This window comes from Emydura macquarii, unplaced genomic scaffold (assembly GCF_026122565.2).
Source record: "Emydura macquarii macquarii isolate MOO-44397 ecotype Brisbane River unplaced genomic scaffold, CSIRO-AGI_Emac_v2 contig_1027, whole genome shotgun sequence".
NCBI lineage: Eukaryota > Metazoa > Chordata > Testudines > Chelidae > Emydura > Emydura macquarii.
This window is the reverse complement of record NW_027131164.1, coordinates 4,819,746-4,840,450: the sequence shown is the minus strand read 5'-3', so window position 1 is coordinate 4,840,450 and position 20,705 is coordinate 4,819,746. Positions and strand designations below refer to the sequence as shown.

General features: G+C 39.7%; 1 protein-coding gene across 5 annotated transcripts in view; it reads right to left on the bottom strand.

The window, feature by feature from the left end:
* PUM2 (pumilio RNA binding family member 2) overlaps positions 1-20,705 on the bottom strand; it is a 148,592-nt gene that overhangs the window by 78,717 nt on the left and 49,170 nt on the right. For 4 of the 5 annotated variants that reach the window (XM_067544719.1, XM_067544718.1, XM_067544721.1 and 1 more), the window contains exons 2-5: positions 9,987-10,055; positions 2,670-2,775; positions 2,111-2,298; positions 1,274-1,446 (exon numbers count right to left, since the gene is read on the bottom strand). In XM_067544719.1, the coding sequence (XP_067400820.1) occupies positions 1,274-1,446; positions 2,111-2,298; positions 2,670-2,775; positions 9,987-10,037 (518 nt within the window). In that variant the 5' untranslated portion in view covers positions 10,038-10,055. Of the gene's footprint in view, positions 1-1,273; positions 1,447-2,110; positions 2,299-2,669; positions 2,776-9,976; positions 10,056-20,705 lie in introns of all 5 variants that reach the window. The other variant, XM_067544722.1, reaches the window with a different exon arrangement.

Genomic DNA, 20,705 nt, shown 5'->3' with positions numbered 1-20,705 from the left:
TCATTCCTAAAAATATAATTCAGAAAGAATTTAGTTTTTAATATTGTTATTGCTTTTGGTATTTAAAGGGAAATAACAGAACAGATTAACATTAATCAACTGTGCATGTGCAGTGGACAATTTATTAAAATTAATGAAAAAAGTTTTGATCATAGCATGCATCTCAAAGAAGTGATTATAGCTTTTCAGATACACAATGTGCTTAGGGTTTCTCTTTTGTCATAATTAAATGTTTGTTTTGACTATTTATGATCATGCATTTATCCAAAAAGACTAGAAATGGGTCTGGATAAATATGCATTTCCTTACTTTCCAAAAACTTAAAGTAAATCAAACAAACATTTAAATATAAAGGTTCAATTTTAGACCAAGAAAAGAAAGAATATTAAGAGTTAAAGATAATAATCTTTAACTCAAGTTTTGTATCTCCCCATTCTCCCTTCCATATTAAACTGGATTTATGAGCAGCAATCTGAGCAGTAGCTTTCTGGTCTTGTCAATATTCATGTCAATTATCTATGATTCATTAGATAAACACTTAGATAACAAGGTGATTGGTGCCTTACAAATACCAGATTAAAGGTTTAATTAAAGATTAAATAATACAGGGTAGCTTCTTGCGAAAGCTGATTAGGCTGTTGTGAGTGGGATCAATGTTGAAATCCCAAGCCTGGTCCTTTCTTCTTTAAAAACAAAAACAATCAATAACTGTCACTCTCGTTACTTAATCTGGCCAGCATTCTGAATGGTACTACTGATTGGCTCAGAAGGGAGCTGCATCATCTCATTTTGGTCAAATAGAGGATGAATTGCGTGGGGAAAATGAATTGGGGTTCCCACAGAATATGCAGTGATAGGATGCACTGCTTCATAGCAGTTACATTAAAATTCTGAGGGACTAGCTCCTTAAAACATGAACCAGATGTGAAAGTTATGAAGTTTAAGAGAAAAAGTCAGAGAAAGTAATTTAGCTCATGATTTATTAATAGGATGAAAACTTAAAGCTCCCTTTAGCACATCTTGCCTTTTGCAGGTAGTAATTTATTTTGAAGAACTACTAAGTTTACTTATTTAACAAACTCGTTTTCTTTCTCATGAAAAATGACACAGGCTAATGAATTCATAAGTAACGTGGCACAGCAGGAGGGGAAGGATGTGAGATAAAAGAATCACTCTACAGCTGAATAAATGTTTGAATTTGACACACCAACCAGAGCTGTAAGTATCCCTAAAAAGATATGCTTGTCTTCTTGAGAAACAGTTAAAAGCTTACTTAAAATCTTTGCAATCGGCATCCATTCCATTTGGCAAACCTCTGCCATTTACTTTAGTAACATCCTCATCATCTCCTTGTTTAAGATCTCTGTTTTTGTCCTCCTCAAATGGAGAAGCCTTTCCTTTCTGATCTCCTTTCTCAGGTCCATCTGTTTCAGCATCTCTAGTGCCCTGAGGAAAAAGAATCTGTTTGATTCTGAATATTTAACAGAACACAAAAGGAGCACCATAAGGTGACCTAATTCTACACTACAGTGCATGTAAACAATACAAACATTTTGTTTTAAATGAAATTGCATTTGGTAGGTCACTTGTTTATGAAGTTTCAACCACATGCAATTAATTGTCAAAACATAAAAGGGCATTGTTAGGATTTATAATGGAAGAGTTAACTCAACCTTAACTATAGCGGTGCTGGTAAAGCAGTAAAACCACAGATTAGATCACTATACACTGTTTAAAAAAATTTTTTTTTTTTTTTAAATCGAAGTGTTTTTAAGAACACAAATAATATGAACGTCTAGCACCAAGGCCATTTTGTATTTTGCTTTAAATATAGTTAAGAGCTTTTACAGCTCACCAATGATTTGCACAGTACTTATTTTTCTGTCTGGATTTGAAGATGTTTGGTAAATGCAATAAATTTTTCTTGAGATATTTATTCAAGGCCAAGAAGTCCCCAAATGCTTCTCCCTAACCCCCTCATGTTAGGACCTTCCAACTAAGGAAAACTGGAGGGAAGGAGAGAAGAGAAATGGAAAAAACATAACTATGTACAAGAATTCATAGCACTACTGTAAGTAACTATGCAAGCTTAGAGCATTAGATTACTTACAAAAGCTCCTTTCCTAAAACGGGAATCCAATTTATCTGCTGGAGAGGAACTTAACACATATTCTACCATGCTCACTCCAAGGCCACCACTTTCTGATCGAGGAGACAATATGGCATTTACTTCACTGTTTCCATGAAAACCCTGTCCAGGCTTTCTCTGTACCATAATAGGCTGGGACATAGAATGGTCTGTTTAAAAAAAGTAAAAAAAAAAATTACTAATCTGTACTTTTTCAGCATAACTTGCAAAGTTAACATTTCATAGAGGGGAACATATTAAGTAAGACCAGAACATGATAATTAAATACAAAGCCAGTTTTATTTTTTAAGTTATAACATAACATATTTATTTAAAAAAAAAAAAAATCTTGTATCCCAGTTTTGAGAAACTAAGTGTTAGTGACATACCATTTTCATTTGTTCAGCATAGATTTCTCAGAATTAATATGAGGGAAAACAATTTAAGATTTAATGCATGTCTAGGATTTTATAAAACTATTACTTTCAGATAACAGTTAATTAACAGGAATGATCTTTAAATGCATATTACAATCACTTACGAGGAGTTCCCCATGCAGTCTCTCTCCACTCATCACCAAGGAATATCCCTTTTTGTCCATCTTTTGCTGAATCATCAGGTTCCCAAAACTTTTTGGCAGGTAAAAGCTATTTAAGAGGGGAAGTTACTTCATTTAAAATAGCCAAAAATTACCCAATAATTCTTATAAATAGCCAAAAATGTTAACAGCACAACTAAGGGGGATATGCTCCATCAATGAAACAAAAGAAATCTAATTATTTAATTTTGAGATTCTATAGACGTTAACTGTACAGAAAGAAAAATTACATTTAACAACATTTAAAGAGTCAAAAATAGTGTCTAATTAATTCCTCATGAAAGGGGCCCAACTGACAACCTAAAAGACTCAAGTACTACAGTTACCCAGAACGCATACAGAATGAACAGTAACTATGAAAGCTTTCTCACGCTGATGTTCTTCAACCCTCACCTAGCAGGTTGCATCTCTAAAGGCAAGAAGATACTCCACTTTCCATTATGATTCAAAATCTTGACCTTTCAACCTAGACAGCTAACAAGAGTACCAAATCCAGAGGTAGTTTTCACTGTGTGGTTGTGTCAACTTGGAAATGGACCAATTCCACAAACCTCAGACAGTAACTATTCACATGATGGCAGTTCAGTTGCCTCTAGCTTACTCTTAACCCTGTCACCTACAGATTAGAAGTTCCATATCTCAATCATTCTCTTCAGGGATAGGGTTTGCTTAAGTTACTACTTCTAAAGTAGAAAACCAAAGCCATCTCATGTTCTGTTCTGTCTTGGAACAAAACAAGTTTAAGTGTGATTACAGAAAGAAAGCATTGTGTTTAACAAAAACATTCTGAAGTCATCAGTCTTTTTAGATCATAATTTTTTCTATCTTGTTTTATAACTTTAAACATCAGTGAAAATATAACAAGGTTTACCAACTCTGTCATGACAGTGTACATCTAAGACACATTAAAATACAGTTTTCATTGGATTGTAATTTTTGTGTATAGACAGAAAAATTGCAACAGCATTTATTTTTAAAAATCCATTCATTAGTGGACAGTACAAAAACTTTTGAAGGGAGACTATTAACCTAATTCTGCAGAATCTAATCACCCAAAAGTTTCTAGGCCTTCTGAATAAAGAAAAAATATGTCAAATATAAACTGATGCAATACTATTTCCTCAAGTCTGCAGATAGTGCCTATGCATCTGCTGACATCCTCACTCTGCTGGTAGCTGGGATAAATAACGTAACTTTGCTATTGCTGTTTAATACCATACGAACCTCTACGAAATGGACATGATTCACAGTATTTTAACCTGGCTGCTACTTAAATGGCTATGAACAGAAGCAGAGCTATGCCCTGGAGCTATTCATGAGGCAGGCAGTAAGAAGAGGCTATGGGGTGTCAAAAGTAGTTGAGAACCCACTTCTCTAGCAATCAGAAAACTGAAGAAATCAAGAGAGATGTTTCTCCCCTCTAGTATCTAAAGGATTAATGAGGCTTCAAATTTCTCAGAAGCCTACTAGCCAGGAACAAAGTTGGTGGGTAGGATCAGTGGGAGAAACATTAAATTAAATTTGAAAGCTGTTTCCAGATTCTTCATATTCAAATCCCTGGTCCTTACAGCAGGATTTAAAAAACAGTAGAGTCATAAAAGAAGGGAAGGAAATAACTAGAAAGACAGAGCACATACTTTTAGCTGTGCTCAGGCGAGTTCTATGTTCATGATAGTATTTTGGTATGCAATTTCTTCCTGTCAAAGGCTGCCATGGTAGATGCTTAAGTGTCCACTTTTAAAAAGATGTAAATATAGGAATGACCACCAGGTACCCATAATAGATTTTCATGTAGGCCAAAACACTGTCTTCTATAAGTTTGTAAAGATCTGAAGTAGTTAGATTTCAGAGGATGGAGAAATATATCTTAAGGGTCCTGCAGGATCCCTCAATATGAGATAACTGAGTGAAATGTAATGGCCTACAACTTGATCTAATGGTCCCTTTTGGCGTTAAAGTTCATATCTATGTCTATAACAACATCATTGCTTTTCTTTTGAATGTCCCAGGATAGGGCAGAAGGAAAATAAAGCAATTTTATGAAAACTATAAAAAATTGTGTTTTGTTTATGGAAGTGGCACTTCCAACAGAAAGTGTAAATACTATCATTCAATTCAGAGATTCTTCTAGCTGAGATTACAGCTACAAAGAGCAAAAAAAATGATGGGCAGAATGGCACAGATTACATCGGAATCTGGTCAGGTCATCAAACTGTCATGCACTTCCAGTGCGTTTATTTTGCGTCTTCTCAAATAAGGCTATTCTATATGAATTCCATTATCCAGCTGAAGGTCAGATAGGTATGGTAGAAAGTCCTAGTAAGGAAAGATTGGGATGACATTTACATATCCCTGAAATTGTGCAGGATTTCTGCCAAACACAGGAGTATTGTCTATTGGTAGAATATCTCATCGAGAAAAGCAGAGTGGAAATTAATTTGAGAATCCTTTTCTTTTAGATCTGTTAAGTCAGAAATGCCAAACAGTTAAATTCAGTTCCCTAAGATTTGGATGATGTAAAGAATCTACTTTGTGTAATAGGCATAACGAAGGCTCTGTGGTAGAGCCTTCCCAGCCAGAATGAGAAGAGGACTACAACCTGATCTTTTGCAGAGTCTTGCCTATGAGAGAAAGGTATTAAGGAGATTAGGATAGTATGTTCAAGGCTGCTGCTCCTTATGACAAAGAGAATGTTTTACAACTGATTTTAGGATGCAAACAAATCTACCTTTGGCTGTCCACATTTGTCAGAGACCATGCCAACAGGTAGAGGCTACATTTTGCTGGATTTATGTTGTGAAAATTTAACCACATAATTGAGTTTGCCAATAACAGAGAGTGGAAGCACATAGGTAGGATTTTTCCCTACTCAAGTTATGAGGAGTCCTAAGGAGGGAGACTGACCTGGTTCTTCCTGACAGGTGATGGCTAAGCATCCATTGTGTTGCCCATCATAATTAAAATGTGGTTATTTAGCTAGTCACTAGGTAAGAGCATGAACAGCCCAAACAATTGGCCATCAGTTACTTCATATGTGGTACCTGAAGGAAGAATACCTCTGAAAGAGCAGCTCGCACCTCTATGACATGCATGTCACTCATTTTGCTGAACAACAAAGAAACAAAGGCAAAAAAGGCCTGTCACTCAAAGACTTCCAGGGATGCAAAATTTACCATATCCCTAAGTAAATTGTTCCAGTGGTCAGTGTCACCCTCAATGTTAAAAATGTCATTTGAACTTAGCCAGAATCAGCTTCCAGCCACTAGATTTTGCTATGTCTGTCTGCTAGATTAATCTCTCAACCTGCTCTTCAACAAGCTAAATAGACTAAGCTCCTTTAGTTTCATTTTAAGGAGTGTTTTCCAGCCTACCTGTTCTTGTATCTCTTCTCTGAACCTTCTCCAATATTTCCAACATCCTTTTTAAAGTATGGACACCAGAACTTGATACAGTATTCCAGTAGCAGTCTCACCAATGCTCTTTTCCTTGTTTGTCACTAGCTTGCTGTATGGCCTTTTTTGCAAGGTCTTTTTTTCCTTAATCCTTAAATTACTGATGTGTACTTTCAACCTTAATTTTTTTCTCTTTTTGGATCTGGCAATTACTATATAGCACAGCTTCCCAATCTAGAGGCTGTGATCCTAAGGTGGGTCACAAGAGAATGATTCATGGGAGACAACCAAACTGAGGGAAAAGCCTGTGACGTTAAAAAGCAGGAGCTATGGTGGGAAAGTGTAAGAAAGACAAAGAGGTATGGTCAGAAGTAAAAATGCAAAGAATAAGACTGGAGTCACAGCTAAAAATGGCAGTTTTCAGATGACCAACGGAGGAAGACCTATGCAATACAATAGCTCTCTTTATGGAGAAAACTTTTCTTTTATTCTTGTTTTCTTCTGGACTAAACCATCACTACATTATAGCATGTAAGCAGATCAAGGGAACTACGTAATATTTGGCTAACCACGTTATTCAGTCAAACTCATAAAATAAATTCAAATTGGTTTAGATACGAATGTTCTCAGACTTAAAACCAACTGAAGAACTGTGAACAAATGGCCATGATAAATGGCCACACTAACTTGGGAAATTCTGACCTAGACTTAACTGCATTAGTGATCCCAAGGACAGAATTAACAGTCCATCAATGAAATCTGCAGATACTAAACTGTGAAGTGCTGAACCACCCCCGAGACAGAAAAATAAACTAACCTATGGGGATTAGGACTATAATCAGGAAATGTAATTCCATTTAGAAAAAATGCCTATGTGAGAACCTGAGAACATAACAGGAACAATGTCACTGGGAACAAGAAACTATCTGGATATTTTTTAAAAGGTACACCTACTTGCATGTTCTAGGAGCATTATAATACTACACTTTACAAAAACTACAAAAAAGTCAGGCTTGACTAAAATGTTAGATTGACCCAGCTATGTCACGCAGGGGTGTTAAAAATCCACACCCGAGAGGTATAGTTAAGTTGAACTAACCACTGATGTAGACAGCTCTAGGTCGATAGAAGAATTCTTCCATCAACCTAGCTACTGCCTCTTGGGGAGGTGGATTACCTATGCCAATGGGAGAACCCCTCCCAGTGCTACAGCAGAACTGCTGTAGTGTTTCAAGTGTAGACAAGCCCTTAGTCTCTGACTTTTCCTAATGTGTTCATTGGTTAAACAGTAAACAAATTATACACAAGTATTCAGAGACAACTAGCAAAAAAAACAAAAAAAAAACAAAAAAAACCAAAAAACACAATTTTGAGTTTCCACATTCAGAAAGATCTCATCATGAAAAAGATGATAATTTGCTCTTGGATACAGCGTTGAGACCACACCTGGAATATTGTGTTCAGTCTGGTGCCAAGGAAACAAATTGGAGTTCAGGGAATAAACAAATTATACCACAAAAATGCGGTGTACAAAGATGTGTCACTTGGGTAAAAGGCTTAAGAAAAGGGAAATCGAGGGAAAATACAGCAAATTTCCTGAAAGCATGAAATGTAGAATAGGCTCCCAAAGAAATGGTGGAAGCTCCTTTGGAACATTTCAAGTAAGTCAGGATAAAGCACCTGGAATGTACCCTATCGCACATGGATGAGAGGATAATTTAATTAATGTTTGAAAGGTGCTTAGAGACTACAGATTAGTCTGGGGGAAAAAATGCTCAGCAGCTAAGAGTTCAAATTTGTTTTCTCATCAAGAAATTGTGGTTTTCCTAGAAAGATCACAGCCCAAAAATTCTCTCTAACATATTAAGTGGAAATTGTTTGTTTTGATTGTCAAAAAGCATTTCTCTAATATTTTTGACAGACAAATAGGTAAATAATCAAAAAGTTTGTTTTACATGCATGATGCACTGTCATTTGTTGGGGATTTGACATTTCAGTTTAATTTTCAAAGCAATTGTTGACAGAGCTCTTTTCCCTCTCACTCAGTACTTGTGTAAAGTAATCTGGCATATGGTCAGTTCATACACAACCATATTGTACTATTTTATGCTGTATAATCAAAGCATTGAAATCACATGTATTCTGGTTGACAGTTTGTGTCTGCAGATGTAGGAAACATCACTGCATCAGTTTACATTCTGTTTACATAGGGAAGGTTAGCTTTGTAATGGTAAGTGTTACAGATGTCCATTAAAAACAATTTAAGCTTAGATTTTGCAGAAGATAGTGGCACTTGTCCTGAGCAAGTGGATTTCTCAAACCCTACAGGTATCATGTGTTCAATAGCAGGTTCAATTTATTGCATCTAATTTATTTGCAGCTTTGCTTTTAGAGCTCCAGAAATATTTACCCCTTCAAGTTTGCCATTCTTAAATTTACAGATGGTAGGGCTAGGATTGTCTTCCAAGGCTGAGAATTCCAGCACCCAACTCTCTTGTTCTTTAAAGGTTTTGACAAATTGGAGATCTTTCTCCTTGCAAAGAGAGATTTTAGTCACACTGATGATTAAGTCCATAATAAAACAGACTGTATCCATAAATTTGTTTATCTTGATCTCCTTAAGAATCCCCCTGAGCTCAGGCTACATCAAATTTGACTCATTTTTCTCAATATGTTCCAAATGGGCAATAGCCAAACCATACTTCTTTTCATTGTCTTCAAGTGATCTGGCATAACAAGCAACACATTATACATGATGCATACTTCCAAAATATCTCACAGTTGCCTCTATGATATCAAAGCTTGAAGTTGCAGTCACTTTCGGAGACTTAAGAAAAATTTGAAAACATGATTCAAGATGACTTCAATCTTTTTAAACCAGGGATAAATCTTTATTGAGATTGAGAATAGCAAACCTAAGGGTATGCTTGATACAGAGCACAGAAACAAGGAATATTTTATCAAATGGGCAGTGTGCCATTTGAATAACCCACTGTATTATTTAAATGAGCCAATCACTTTTGATTTGATCTTTACACTTGATCCCTATAACTCCTAAAGCTCCCCTGTACGATATCAACATTTTTTTTCAGACTTCACCTCCAAGGCAGTCCTTCATTAATGTGATGTACATGGACTCTTTTTTAGCTGCAGACTTGTCAGTGCCTCAGCAACTAGATTAATAAGTCTAGTTTTCACTATGCATTTCTCTGACAATTTCCTAAGAGACTCAATAACTGTCTCTTTAAAGTCTCTCACTCTATGGGTGTTAATATAGTCTGATCAAAGGAAAAGTCTATTTTTAACCAGCAGAGTATTTCAAATTTTTCTAAAACTGCACCTCTCATCCTGGAAGGTAGATCTTGTTCCTCCTTATTAAGCTATGGCACATACGCTGGTCCCTCAGCAGTTAGGTTGCCCACTGAAGAAGCCATATTACTAAGGGTATAATAAATTGCCCCTAATTTCAGCCCGTTTATATCCTGCAAAAACCCCCAATGTCCTAGGCCTGGGTCAGTAGAAATAACTGGCAATTCCCTCCAAGAATGTGCTTCACTTCTTGGAAAGCAGCAATAGCAGAGATTAATTTTTCACAATCACTTCAACAACCCACACTGCTAGCTCTTCTTCCCCCAAGCTTATCAGCTGAAAAGCCCAATATGTTAACTTGATAGCTCTATTTACCATAGTTCTTAGACACTGTAGTTAATTTAGACACCACCTTAGATATTTTAAATATCATCTTTGGATCTCTGAAAAATTGGTTTATCTCAGACCAAACTTCACTAACCAACCTATGAATCATCTAAATTTTATTAGAATTTCCAATCCTCCCAACAGGATTTTCTAATCACCTACAAATATTTACCTCTCCCATTCCCCGAGATTCTAGTGCAAGAGCTTGAAACTCATGATTCATCTCATCCACAGATCGAACCTGAAGAAAAAAAATATTAACGACAATTAGCAATCCATTAGATAGTGAATAATATCTTAAATACAGTTATATAGTTATATATTCCCCATGATTTTACTGGATTTTTCAAAATAGTTTCTAAATTTCAGTTTCTAAAATTTGCTACTCAGTCTATAATCATATACATCTCAGATTTGGTAAATGAGTCTAGTTAAAGAGTATAACCTGTTCTTTAATGCTTCATACTAGCACAATAAGACAAAAAGTTTAAGGACAAATATTTTGACAACTATAAAATGTAACGTATTACAGTACACATCAACTACCATGAAAACAATGAGCAATTTTATATCTGCAACAAATACAAGCATAAGTAAAATTAATGATTAGTGTATACATATTAACTTGGAAAGGAAATAAATGATTTGTTGCACACAAAATTACTGAGTACACTTGAGGGCAGACAAAAGGTAAGGAAAAGCTCATGAGAATGCACACAAGTAGCCATCACTATTGTCTATCCTAGTCCCATTACACAGACACTGCCTGTACCCCCCACCACCAAACATTTAGTATATTTTCTCCCCCAGGGAATGGCCTTCAAAGAACTTTTGAAACTATGAAAAATTTAGAAAAAGGAGAGAAGAACAAGTAAATCCACAGTTGAATTGTTTCCAACAATAAAATATGAGAGGGCATAGCAATGAAATTATTTAGAATCACTATTAATGCCTAAGATTTTGAAGGAACAAAGATGCTTTGCTTTTCTCATTCTCTGTTGGATCCCAAGGAATTAGTTGCTCTTGGAATGCTGTGCATGTGCATTTTTTCATATACAGTGATGCTACAAAAACATTTCATTTGCATAAACAGTTGTTTACCTAACAAGGTATACAAATGTGGTTTTATTTCATACATCAAGGTTTCTGGTCATCCATATACTTGGTTAGGAAAACATGAGAAAAACTGTCCATGCCCAAAACTGCATGTTATAATTTAAAAGCCAAGTTACGACCACTTTGCAAATGTGATCATCATCTTACTGTTGAGAGTTTGGATAAACCTTCAGTTTTACAATTCCCCAACAGCAAGTTTTTGTAGCAAATTTAGCATTCTGAATTTAAACATCAGTGTTGATTTCTTGGCAATGGTGGTTTTCCATTGCTAAAACTCGGTCCTCTCAAGAGGTCACTACTGAACATATTAAACTACGAACAAATAAATCTTTGAAGTCGGCATATGTTCATAGTACATAGTTCATTTTACTGAAGCAAGTGCTTAATTGAATATCATAAAGGAACACTTCTTCATGAAGAATATGATTTTGGTTATTTAAATTCATTAATTCCATCCCCACTCAGTAGTCATGTATTCAACAAGCAGTAGCAGAATACTTAGGCTTGGTCTACACTTACCTCGGCGATTCGGTGGCAGCCGACGGGAGTTACACCAAGTCTGCAAGGAACTTGCGACTTCTGTGCTTATCTTCTTTGCGCCGTCGTCACTGCACTGCATCGATGGGAACTGTGTTCCCATCGACGCAGTGCTACGCCACTTGAGGAGGTAGTTTTAGGACGTCGACTTCTGGATCTACTGAGCAGGTCTTCACTGACCACTCAGTCAATCCAGATCAGTCGATCTGACGATGGCGACCTTGCCGCCGTCAGTGTAGACATAGCCTTAGTTTTAAGCTGAATTATTGAAAGAGCACCCTAAATACCAACTTTCTTCCCCCAATACTAAAAACTTGGGTATTTAAGTCAATTAGGTTGATTTTTACAGTGATTGTATCAATGAAACTGAAGTCAATCAAGACAGAACATTGCATACACTCTATAAAAATTTTTGTTCCAGCCAAAAGTTTTTATTTAAATATGTCATTAATCTATTTATAAAGAAACTTTTATTTAAACAGCTCAGGAAAGAGATGCAAAAATCATGTGTGTAGAAATTCAGATTTTTGGGGAAAGAATGAAATTGCTAAATTTTAATTTTGGAAGATACTTCTGAATTTGGATAATCTAAATTTCCGATGACTGAATTTACCTACACAGATGTTTACAAAGATTTTTACATTTAATACTACGAACCACATCACTATTACTTTGCAATTTACTATTGAAAGACAAAAGATAAAATTGATATACACAATATCCCCAAGAATACGGTTTTTGTTTAATTAGCACTTTTCAAACAATTTGTAGCAAACTCTTGTTAATCTACATTCATTCAACATAAACATGTAAGTCACTGTCTAACATTAGCCACATTTATAAGCTATTTAAAAAAAAAAGACTGTTACTAACTTTCGAGATGTGTTGCTCATGTCCATTCCACGCTAGTTCCATTCTGCGCCACATGCACTGGTGCCAGAGAACTTTTTCCCCCCTCGGTATCCAGAGGGGCCGGTTCTGGTGCCCTCTGCAGTGGTGCTCAAATGCGCTGGTATATAGGGCACCACCAGCCCTCCCTCCCTCTCAGTTCCTTCTTGCCGGAACTCCATCTGCAGGGAAGGAGTGTGGGTTGTGGAATGGACATGAGCAACACATCTCAAAGAACAACAGTTACAGAAGGTTAGTAACCGTCTTTTCTTCTTCGAGTGCTTGCTCATGTCTATTCCACGCTAGGGGATTAGCTAGCGGTAACCACTGGAAACGGGCCAGGAGTTCATGGACGTACTGATTGCAAGACCGCTCTACCAAAACTTGCATCATCCTGAGTCTGCTGTACGATCACATAGTGAGTTGCAAAGGTGTATATGTAGGACCAAGTTGCAGCCATACAGATATCCAGAACTGGCATCTGAGCCAAAAAGACTGCTGAGGACGCCTGGGCTCTCATTGAATGCGCTGTCAGAGAAGCTGGGGGCGTGACTTTAGCCTGTTTGTAACATGAACATATGCAGGAGGTGATCCAAGATGAGATCCTCAGACAATACCGGCTGGCTTTTCATGTGATTGGCCATGAACTGGGTCGACTTCCTGAAGGGTTTTGTCCTTTCCAGATAGAAGGTCAACGCTCACTTTACATCAAGGGTATGCAGGTGCCGCTCCTCCTGGGAGCCATGGGGGTTAGGAAAGAATACTAGAAGAAAAATGTCTTGGTTGACATGGAACTGTGAAATGATTTTAGGCAGGAATGCTGGATGGGGCCTCAATTGGACCTTATCCTTATTAAAAAAAATCGTGTAAGGAGGCTTAGAAGTCAGAGTCTATCTCTGAGACTAGTCATCACTGACGTAATCGCCACCAGAAACACAACCTTCCAGGACAAGTGAAGGAGGGAGCAGGAGGCCATGGGTTCGAAGGGTGGCCCTGTAAGTTTGGAGAGGACCAAGTTAAGGTTCCATGGGGTAACCAGGTCTCTAACATGCGGGAACAGCTTTTGTAGGCCCTTTAAAAATCTAGTTGTCATTTTGTGGGAGAAGACCAGGTTGCCATGGACCCTTTCGTGGAAAGCTGAAATCACTGCTAAGAGTACCTTGACGGATGACAACACCAGGCCTTGCTGTCTCAGGTCAAGTAAGTAGTCCAGGACAGCAGGCAACGGGGCCCAAGACCGGGAAAGCTCACGTTCCTGCGCCCAGGTGGAGAACTGCCTCCATTTTGCCAGGTAAGTAACCCTAGTGGAAGGCTTCCTACTCTCCAGCAGGACCCTTTGAATCTGGGTGGAGCAAGATCGTTTCCCCCAGGTGAGCCATGAAGCATTCACACCGTCAGGTGCAGGGAGCTTAGGTTCAGGTGCAGCAGCTGACCATGGTCCTGAGAGATTAAGTCCAGACGGGCTCGGAGCATCAAGGGAGAGGTCACCAACGGGCTCATGAGCATGCTGAACGAGTGCTGATGTGGCCATGTTGGAGCAATCATTATGACATGCGCCTTGTCCCTTTTGATCTTTATCAGGACTCGATGTAGGACAGGAATCAGGGGAAACGTGTACAGGAGCCCCCCCCAACCATTGCAGAATGAAAGCGTCGGATAGGGAGTCACTACCTCGCACCCTCAGGAAACAGAGCAGCTGGAACTTCTTGTTCCACTTGGTCATAAACAGGTCCACTTGGGGAGTTCTCTACCTCTGGAAGACAGCCCTTGCCACATTTGGGTGCAGAGACCATTCATGATGACAGAAGATCTGCTGAGGTGATCTGCAAGTAAGTTTTTGGCCCTTGGTAGGTGAGCAGCCGCTAGGGTGATCACATTCTCTATGCAGAAATTTCACAGACTGAGAGCCTCCCATAGAGCCGAAGAACATGCCCCTCCTTGCTTATTGATACAGTACATCGCGCTATGTTTTGTCCGTCAGCATGCGTACTACCTGGGGAAGGAACACCTTGCACGTGAGGCGAATTGCTCTGAGTTCCCTGACCTTTATGTGCAGAAACAGAACCTTTGCAGACCAGATGCCCTGAGTTCTGCGATGGCACAAGTGATTCCTCCAACCCAGGTCTGAAGCATCCTATGCTAAGGTAAGTGAGGGGTGAGGTGCTGTGAATGGGACCCCTTCCATCACTTTCTAGGGAACTGTCCACCAGGCTAGGGAGGTAAGTACCCAGGGAGAAAGTGTGAGGACCATGTCTATGTCGTGTCTCGATGGGAAGTAGACAGATGCCAGCCAGGTTCAAAGGGATCTGAGACAGAGCTAAGCATGCCACAAAACATACGTGCATGCCGCCATGTGACCCAGTAGCCTGAGGCACACCTGCACCATGATGAGGGGGTGGGCCGTGACGTGGCAAACCAGGTCTGATAAGGCTTGAAATCTGACCTTGGGTAGGAATGCTCTGGCCTTTGTGGTGTCAAGGAGCACTTCAATTAATTCTATTTTCTGCACAGGAACTAATGTGGATTTTTATTCATTCACTAACAGATCCAGATCTCTGCAGGTTGTCAGTAACACCGTGATGTCGTGCCAGACCTGACTCTCTGACCGACCCTTGATGAACCAGTCATCAAGATACAGAAAAATCTGGATTCCTTGACGTCGGAGGTAAGCTGTCACTTATGCCATACACTTTGTAAATACTCTTGGGGCAGCTGAAAGCCCAAAGGGGATGGCTGCAAACTGATAGTGTCTGTTTCCCACCACTAACCTCAGGAAATGCCTGTGGCCCTGGAAGATAGAAATATGGAAGTATGTGTCCTTTAGGTCAAGGGCAGCGTACCAATCTCCCAGATCCAGGGAGGGGATGATGGAGCTCAGGGAGACCATACAGAACTTCACTTCCTTGAAGTACTTGTTGAGGCGTCTCAAGTTCAGTATGGGTGTCAAGTCTCCCTTGGCTTTTGGAACCAAACAGTAGCATGAGTAGAACCCCTTTCCCCTCCGGTGCCGGGGAACTTCTTCCATGGCCCCTACTCACACCAAAACTTGTTCCTCCTGGAAGAGGAGTTGCTCATGAGAGGGGTCCCTGAAGAGGGACAGAAATTAATTGGAGGGTATATCCTGTCACGATGGTACTTAGGACCCACTTGTCTGACATTATGCTTGACCACAGAGGCAGGAAGAAGGAAAGGCAGTTTGAAAAGAGGATTTCTGGATCCTTTCTTCAGACCGCTACTCTGCTCCCGGGCGCACCATCAAAAGTTGCCTTCTGCCAGGTGGATAGTGGCTCAAGGACGAGTGAGGGGCCGATGAAGACTGGCTTTGACAGCATCTGTAATTTCTGTTTCTTTTTTTGTAGGGCTCACGCCTAGAATGCTCCAAGAAACAGTGCTGATGCTGTAGCCAGAGGTGTTTCCTGGATGCCTGAGGGGTGTACAGACCCAAGGAGTGTAATGTGGCCCTGGAATCCTTGAGCCCATGTAACTTGGCATCCGTCTGGTCCAAGAATAAAGACATGCCATCAAATGGGAGGTCCTGTATAGGCTGCTGAATCTTGGATGACAGGCCGGACGATTGAAGCCATGATGCCCTTCTCATAGATATAGCTGACGCCATTGTTTTGGCTGCTGAGTCTGTGGCAGCGGAGGCCGCCCTGAGAGAGGTCTTCTTCCAGGATGGCCTGAGACTTTGACCTTGACTCCTGATGCAGGGAGTTTGCGAACTTCGACATTGAATTGCAGACATTAAACACTTATTTCCCCAGCAGTGCCTGTTGGTTCGAAATGTGGAGCTGTAAGCAAGCTATCAAATAAATCTTTCTCCCAGAGAGGTCCAGTTTCTTTGCCTCTTCATTTTTCAGGGTCAAGCCCTCTTGTCCCTGCCTGTGATGCTCATTGGCAGTGGACACTACCAACGATCTGGGAGAAGGGGGGAGTTTAAGTATTCAAATCCCTTCACCAGGACATGATACTTTTTCTCTGCCCGTTTAGAGGTTGGGGGCAGAGAGGATAGATTTTGACACAGGGCCTTCACCAGCTTTATGACCCCTTCGTGGACAGGGAGCACCACCCTACAGGGGGCTACCACCGCCAAGATGTCACACAGCGAGTCAGTGGGGTCTTTCATTTCCTCCACCCCTAGACTCAGATTGGCTGCCACCCATTTAAGGCATTCCTGGTCATCTTGTGGCACTGCACTAGATGGGCCCATCACAACCTCATTTGGAGATGAGGAGGAGGATGCTGGTAGTGGGGAAGGGGGTATGCGGCCACTCCTCCGTGGCTTCTGCCTCTTTTAGCAAGGACTTTGGTGTCCCCTTAGTCTGGGAAAAGTCTTCATCAGAATCTGAGGGAGGTCATGCTGTTATGATGGAGTGACACTCTGATGCTCTGGAGATTGACTGGTGCCAGGATGCAGGAGCAGTGGGGAACCCCCATGGGAGCATTACCGGCAAATGGGGCTGCGACTCTTGAGAAGGCCGGTGCCATGGGATCCTATACGCCTATATCCCTTGAGTGGGACCTCGAGATTGGGGAACGGTGCCAGGAACCCGATGTTCCGTGCTGATGCTCTGCTGAGCAGTGCCATGGAACTGGCGAGCTACTCTCCGAGCTCCACCTGCTACTGTTCAGTGAGGGTCATGGTGCCGTTGGCGACTGGTGCCGAAGCATTGGCAGGTGCCATGGTGATGAGCTAAATGATGGCACTGGCGACATAACAGGGGCCCCGACCGAGCGTTTTCTCCTGGAGCTGTCTCTTGATGCCACCGCTGTGTTCAGTGCCAAGCCTGAGTGAGAAGGGCCCTTAATCCGATATTGCACTTCTTAGTGTGGCGTTTGAGGTTCCTACAAATCCTGCACTTTTCTTTTATATGCTCCTCACCCAGACACTTGAGGCAACTCTAGTGACGGTTGCTCACGGGCAGCGGTTTCTTTCAGGCTTCGCAAGGACTGAAGCCTGGGGAGCGGGGCATGCCCCGATTCCCTGGCTGTTCCAAGTAAACCGGCAGTCCTTAAGTGCTAAGGGTCATTAAAAGCTACTAAAATTCACTAAAACTGGTAGATTCAACTGCAGAACTTTATACAATATGAAGGAGAGAAAAACCACTGAGGAGCCGTTTCCAGCACCATCACAGGTGGTAAGAAAGAACTGGGAGAGGCAAAGGCACCCTATATACCAGTGCATTCGAGCACCACAGCAGAGGACGCCAGAGCCAGCCCCTATGGATACCACTGAGGGAAAAAGTTCTCCGGCACCAGTGCATGTGGCTCGCGCACACACCTAGTGTGGAATTGGACATGAACAAGCACTCGAAGAAGAATGGCATAAACACAAAATGTTTGTATTTTTTGTTTTGCTACAAACAATGACATGTATGTTGCCAAACATACAGTTTTCAAAATAAAAAAATCTCTCAAAATTACAGTCAAACAGTGCTCCAGATCCTTATTAAAAAAAGGAGTGAAATGGTAACAGCATAATTAAATATGTAAGTTATCCTTAAGTACTTTAACAACAAATTTGAGGAGCTGGAGGTCTTTATGGTTGTATATCAATCCTATATATTGCATTGAAATTTATTTTGCCCATGTTACATTCTCATGAGCATGAAATTTAAAAGATTATTATTGTTACTATTAGTAATACTATTACAAGACTATACTGTTACCAGAAGAGTGGATCTTCATTTGTCTATCCTTCAGGAAACATGGTTTCATCAGAAACTGTAGTGCAAAAAATACTGCCACAATATTACAGATAACTTTTAAAACATCAGTGTGTGTCTTCTCTAATCTCTATGATTCTTTGTGTCTTGCCTATTAAAATTTTCCTACTTCGTCATTCAATTACAGAATTCATCAAGGAAATCTATAGAACCAAAAGGAAAATACGCTGGTTGGAATCACATAAGCAGCCAGGAAGTTCCAACTATTATTGCTTATTACTTCTATTACCATAACGCCTGGGGCCCTAGTCATAGACCAGGACTCTATTGTGCTAGACACTGTACAAACACAGAACAAAAAAGATATTAGTTCTGGATCAGAGGAACCAATTTATTTAATTGTTTAATTAACAATGCCTTATTCCTTTGGTTCAACCTAATTAAAATCTGTCAATAGCGTTTTTGGATTTCTTTACAATTTAAAAACACTGTCAAGTACTTTGTTTCAGATATATATTTATTTCCCATCATTTGTAATAATTTATCAACTACTAAGAAAAAGGTGCCTTTCCTTAATTATTTTGCCTTTCCCCCTTTAATTTATTTTTCCAAAACACTTTTTAAAGTTTTCAATGGAGCTCTTAACTAATGTCAGTTTTCAGTTACTACTTGGGCTAAATTTACACACATGCTACGTCTTCACAAAAGCAAATTTGCCGCCGTCAGATCAATTTCTCTGGATCAACTGAGTGGTCAGTGAAGACCCGCTCAGCTGATCCAGAAATCAACGTATTAAGACCACCTTCTCAAGTGGCATAGCGCTGCATCAACGGGAACGCGGTTCCTGTCGGCACAGTGCAGAGAAGACGGCATGCAGAACAGAAGCAGAGAAGTCGACGGGAGTTAACACAAGTTTTTTGCGTAGCTTGCGTAACTCCAGTCAACTGCCACCGAATCACGGAGGTAAGTGTATACAAGCCCTAAGACTTAGGAATGTGATTCCCCGGCTCGTGTATACTCATGCTGGCTCTCATCAAGCCAGCATGAGTATAATTAGAAGTGTTGACCCAATAGCAAACATAGTGACAGCGAAGGCACCACTGTGCCTCTGCTGATGCTATGCATGCTACCATGGTAACACTGCTATTTATACTCTAATAGCTCCATGAGAGTTAACCCAAGTACAGGTACACAAGCAGGGGAGTCACAACAATAGCTCATAATGTAGACATAGCCTTTGTTTTGCACTAACATTTACTGTAGCACAGGGAATTAAACTTGTGCTGCTAAACCCCACAGCAAAGCCTATCTTTAATTAGTAATATTTAGGATAAATTAGTTTAGAGATCAATAATTTGGAAAAGAAAAAAAATCAGCTGTTTGAAATGCAAAATGTGTTGTAGTTCATTTTAGAAGTTTAAGTAGGACAAACTCCCACACAAAAGGGGGGGAAAGCAACATTTTCAAAGCAAGGTTCTTTGTTCTGCATTTTCTCACCTTTGTGCAGGCTGCCCTAACATCTGAACTAACACTTCTGGAAGCAGTGAATCTTTTCTGTTGGTGGAAAGGCCCTGTTCCCATTGAACACATTTGCCTTTTGTTTATTTTTTCCCCAAAAATAATTTTGTTAAGCACTCTCTTCCATCATGCAAGTGCTTTTGGCATTAGGTGCTAGCACTAATCGTAGTATTTAATATAGGTGACTCATTTCAAACATCAGAAACTGGTAATTACTCGATATTAATATGTCACGCTGTCTCAAGAGGGATAAAAACAAACTATATCCAAAGTTGACACTAAATACCTATGGCACATTCCCCGATGGGTATTAATCAATTTTAACAATAAAATAAATCCATGTAGGATAAAATAAGTGAACAAAACAGAACACACATTTAAAAATATATTCATGTGTAAATTAAAGGTGTTGTAATGTCTTCCTTTACTTTCTTCTCAAAACACACAAAGTATGTTTTCCCCCCTCTTCTACTATACATCACTATTGCACAAGTGTCTAAAGAATGTTCACCTGTTGTGTTGATATCACTAACCAATGCAAAAAAAGAACCCCTGAATTCTTGTACTGGTAGATAAAAAGCCTTTACACTTACCTTTAAGTCCTAGCTATTTGCCCATTAAAGATACATCCCTACTTTAGAATGCTCATTAAAAGGCATTAAGTTAGAGCTCTGTCCTTTGGTGCATTGTAACATGTTTGGTAGTGGAATAGATGTGAATTAAGTCTTTAACTAATCTTAAATTGGCACAAAAAGATAACTGGTACTGTTATCATACATTATCTGAGGTTACCAACATTTCATCCCACCCACTGAAATAGAACGAACGAACGAACAACACACACACACACATCAGAAACAAACACGCCACATCTTGAACGCTAACCATGTCGATGGACGCAGACTCAACAAACTGTATGTTCACTGACTTACATACTCTACTTATTAGGAGTTCCAGCTGCAATTTTAAAGTATGAACAGTTTCAACAGGTTCCTTTATTTGGTCATGAACTTGGCAAGCAATTTTTAGAATAATAAATTCAGTTCACCATATGAAAAATACAATCTGTCTCCATTACACCTGTTTTTTTTACTTTTCATTTCCAACCTCTCCTTACCCCATTCCCCCTTAGGGCATGTCTATACAATGCAACAAAAGGCATGTGG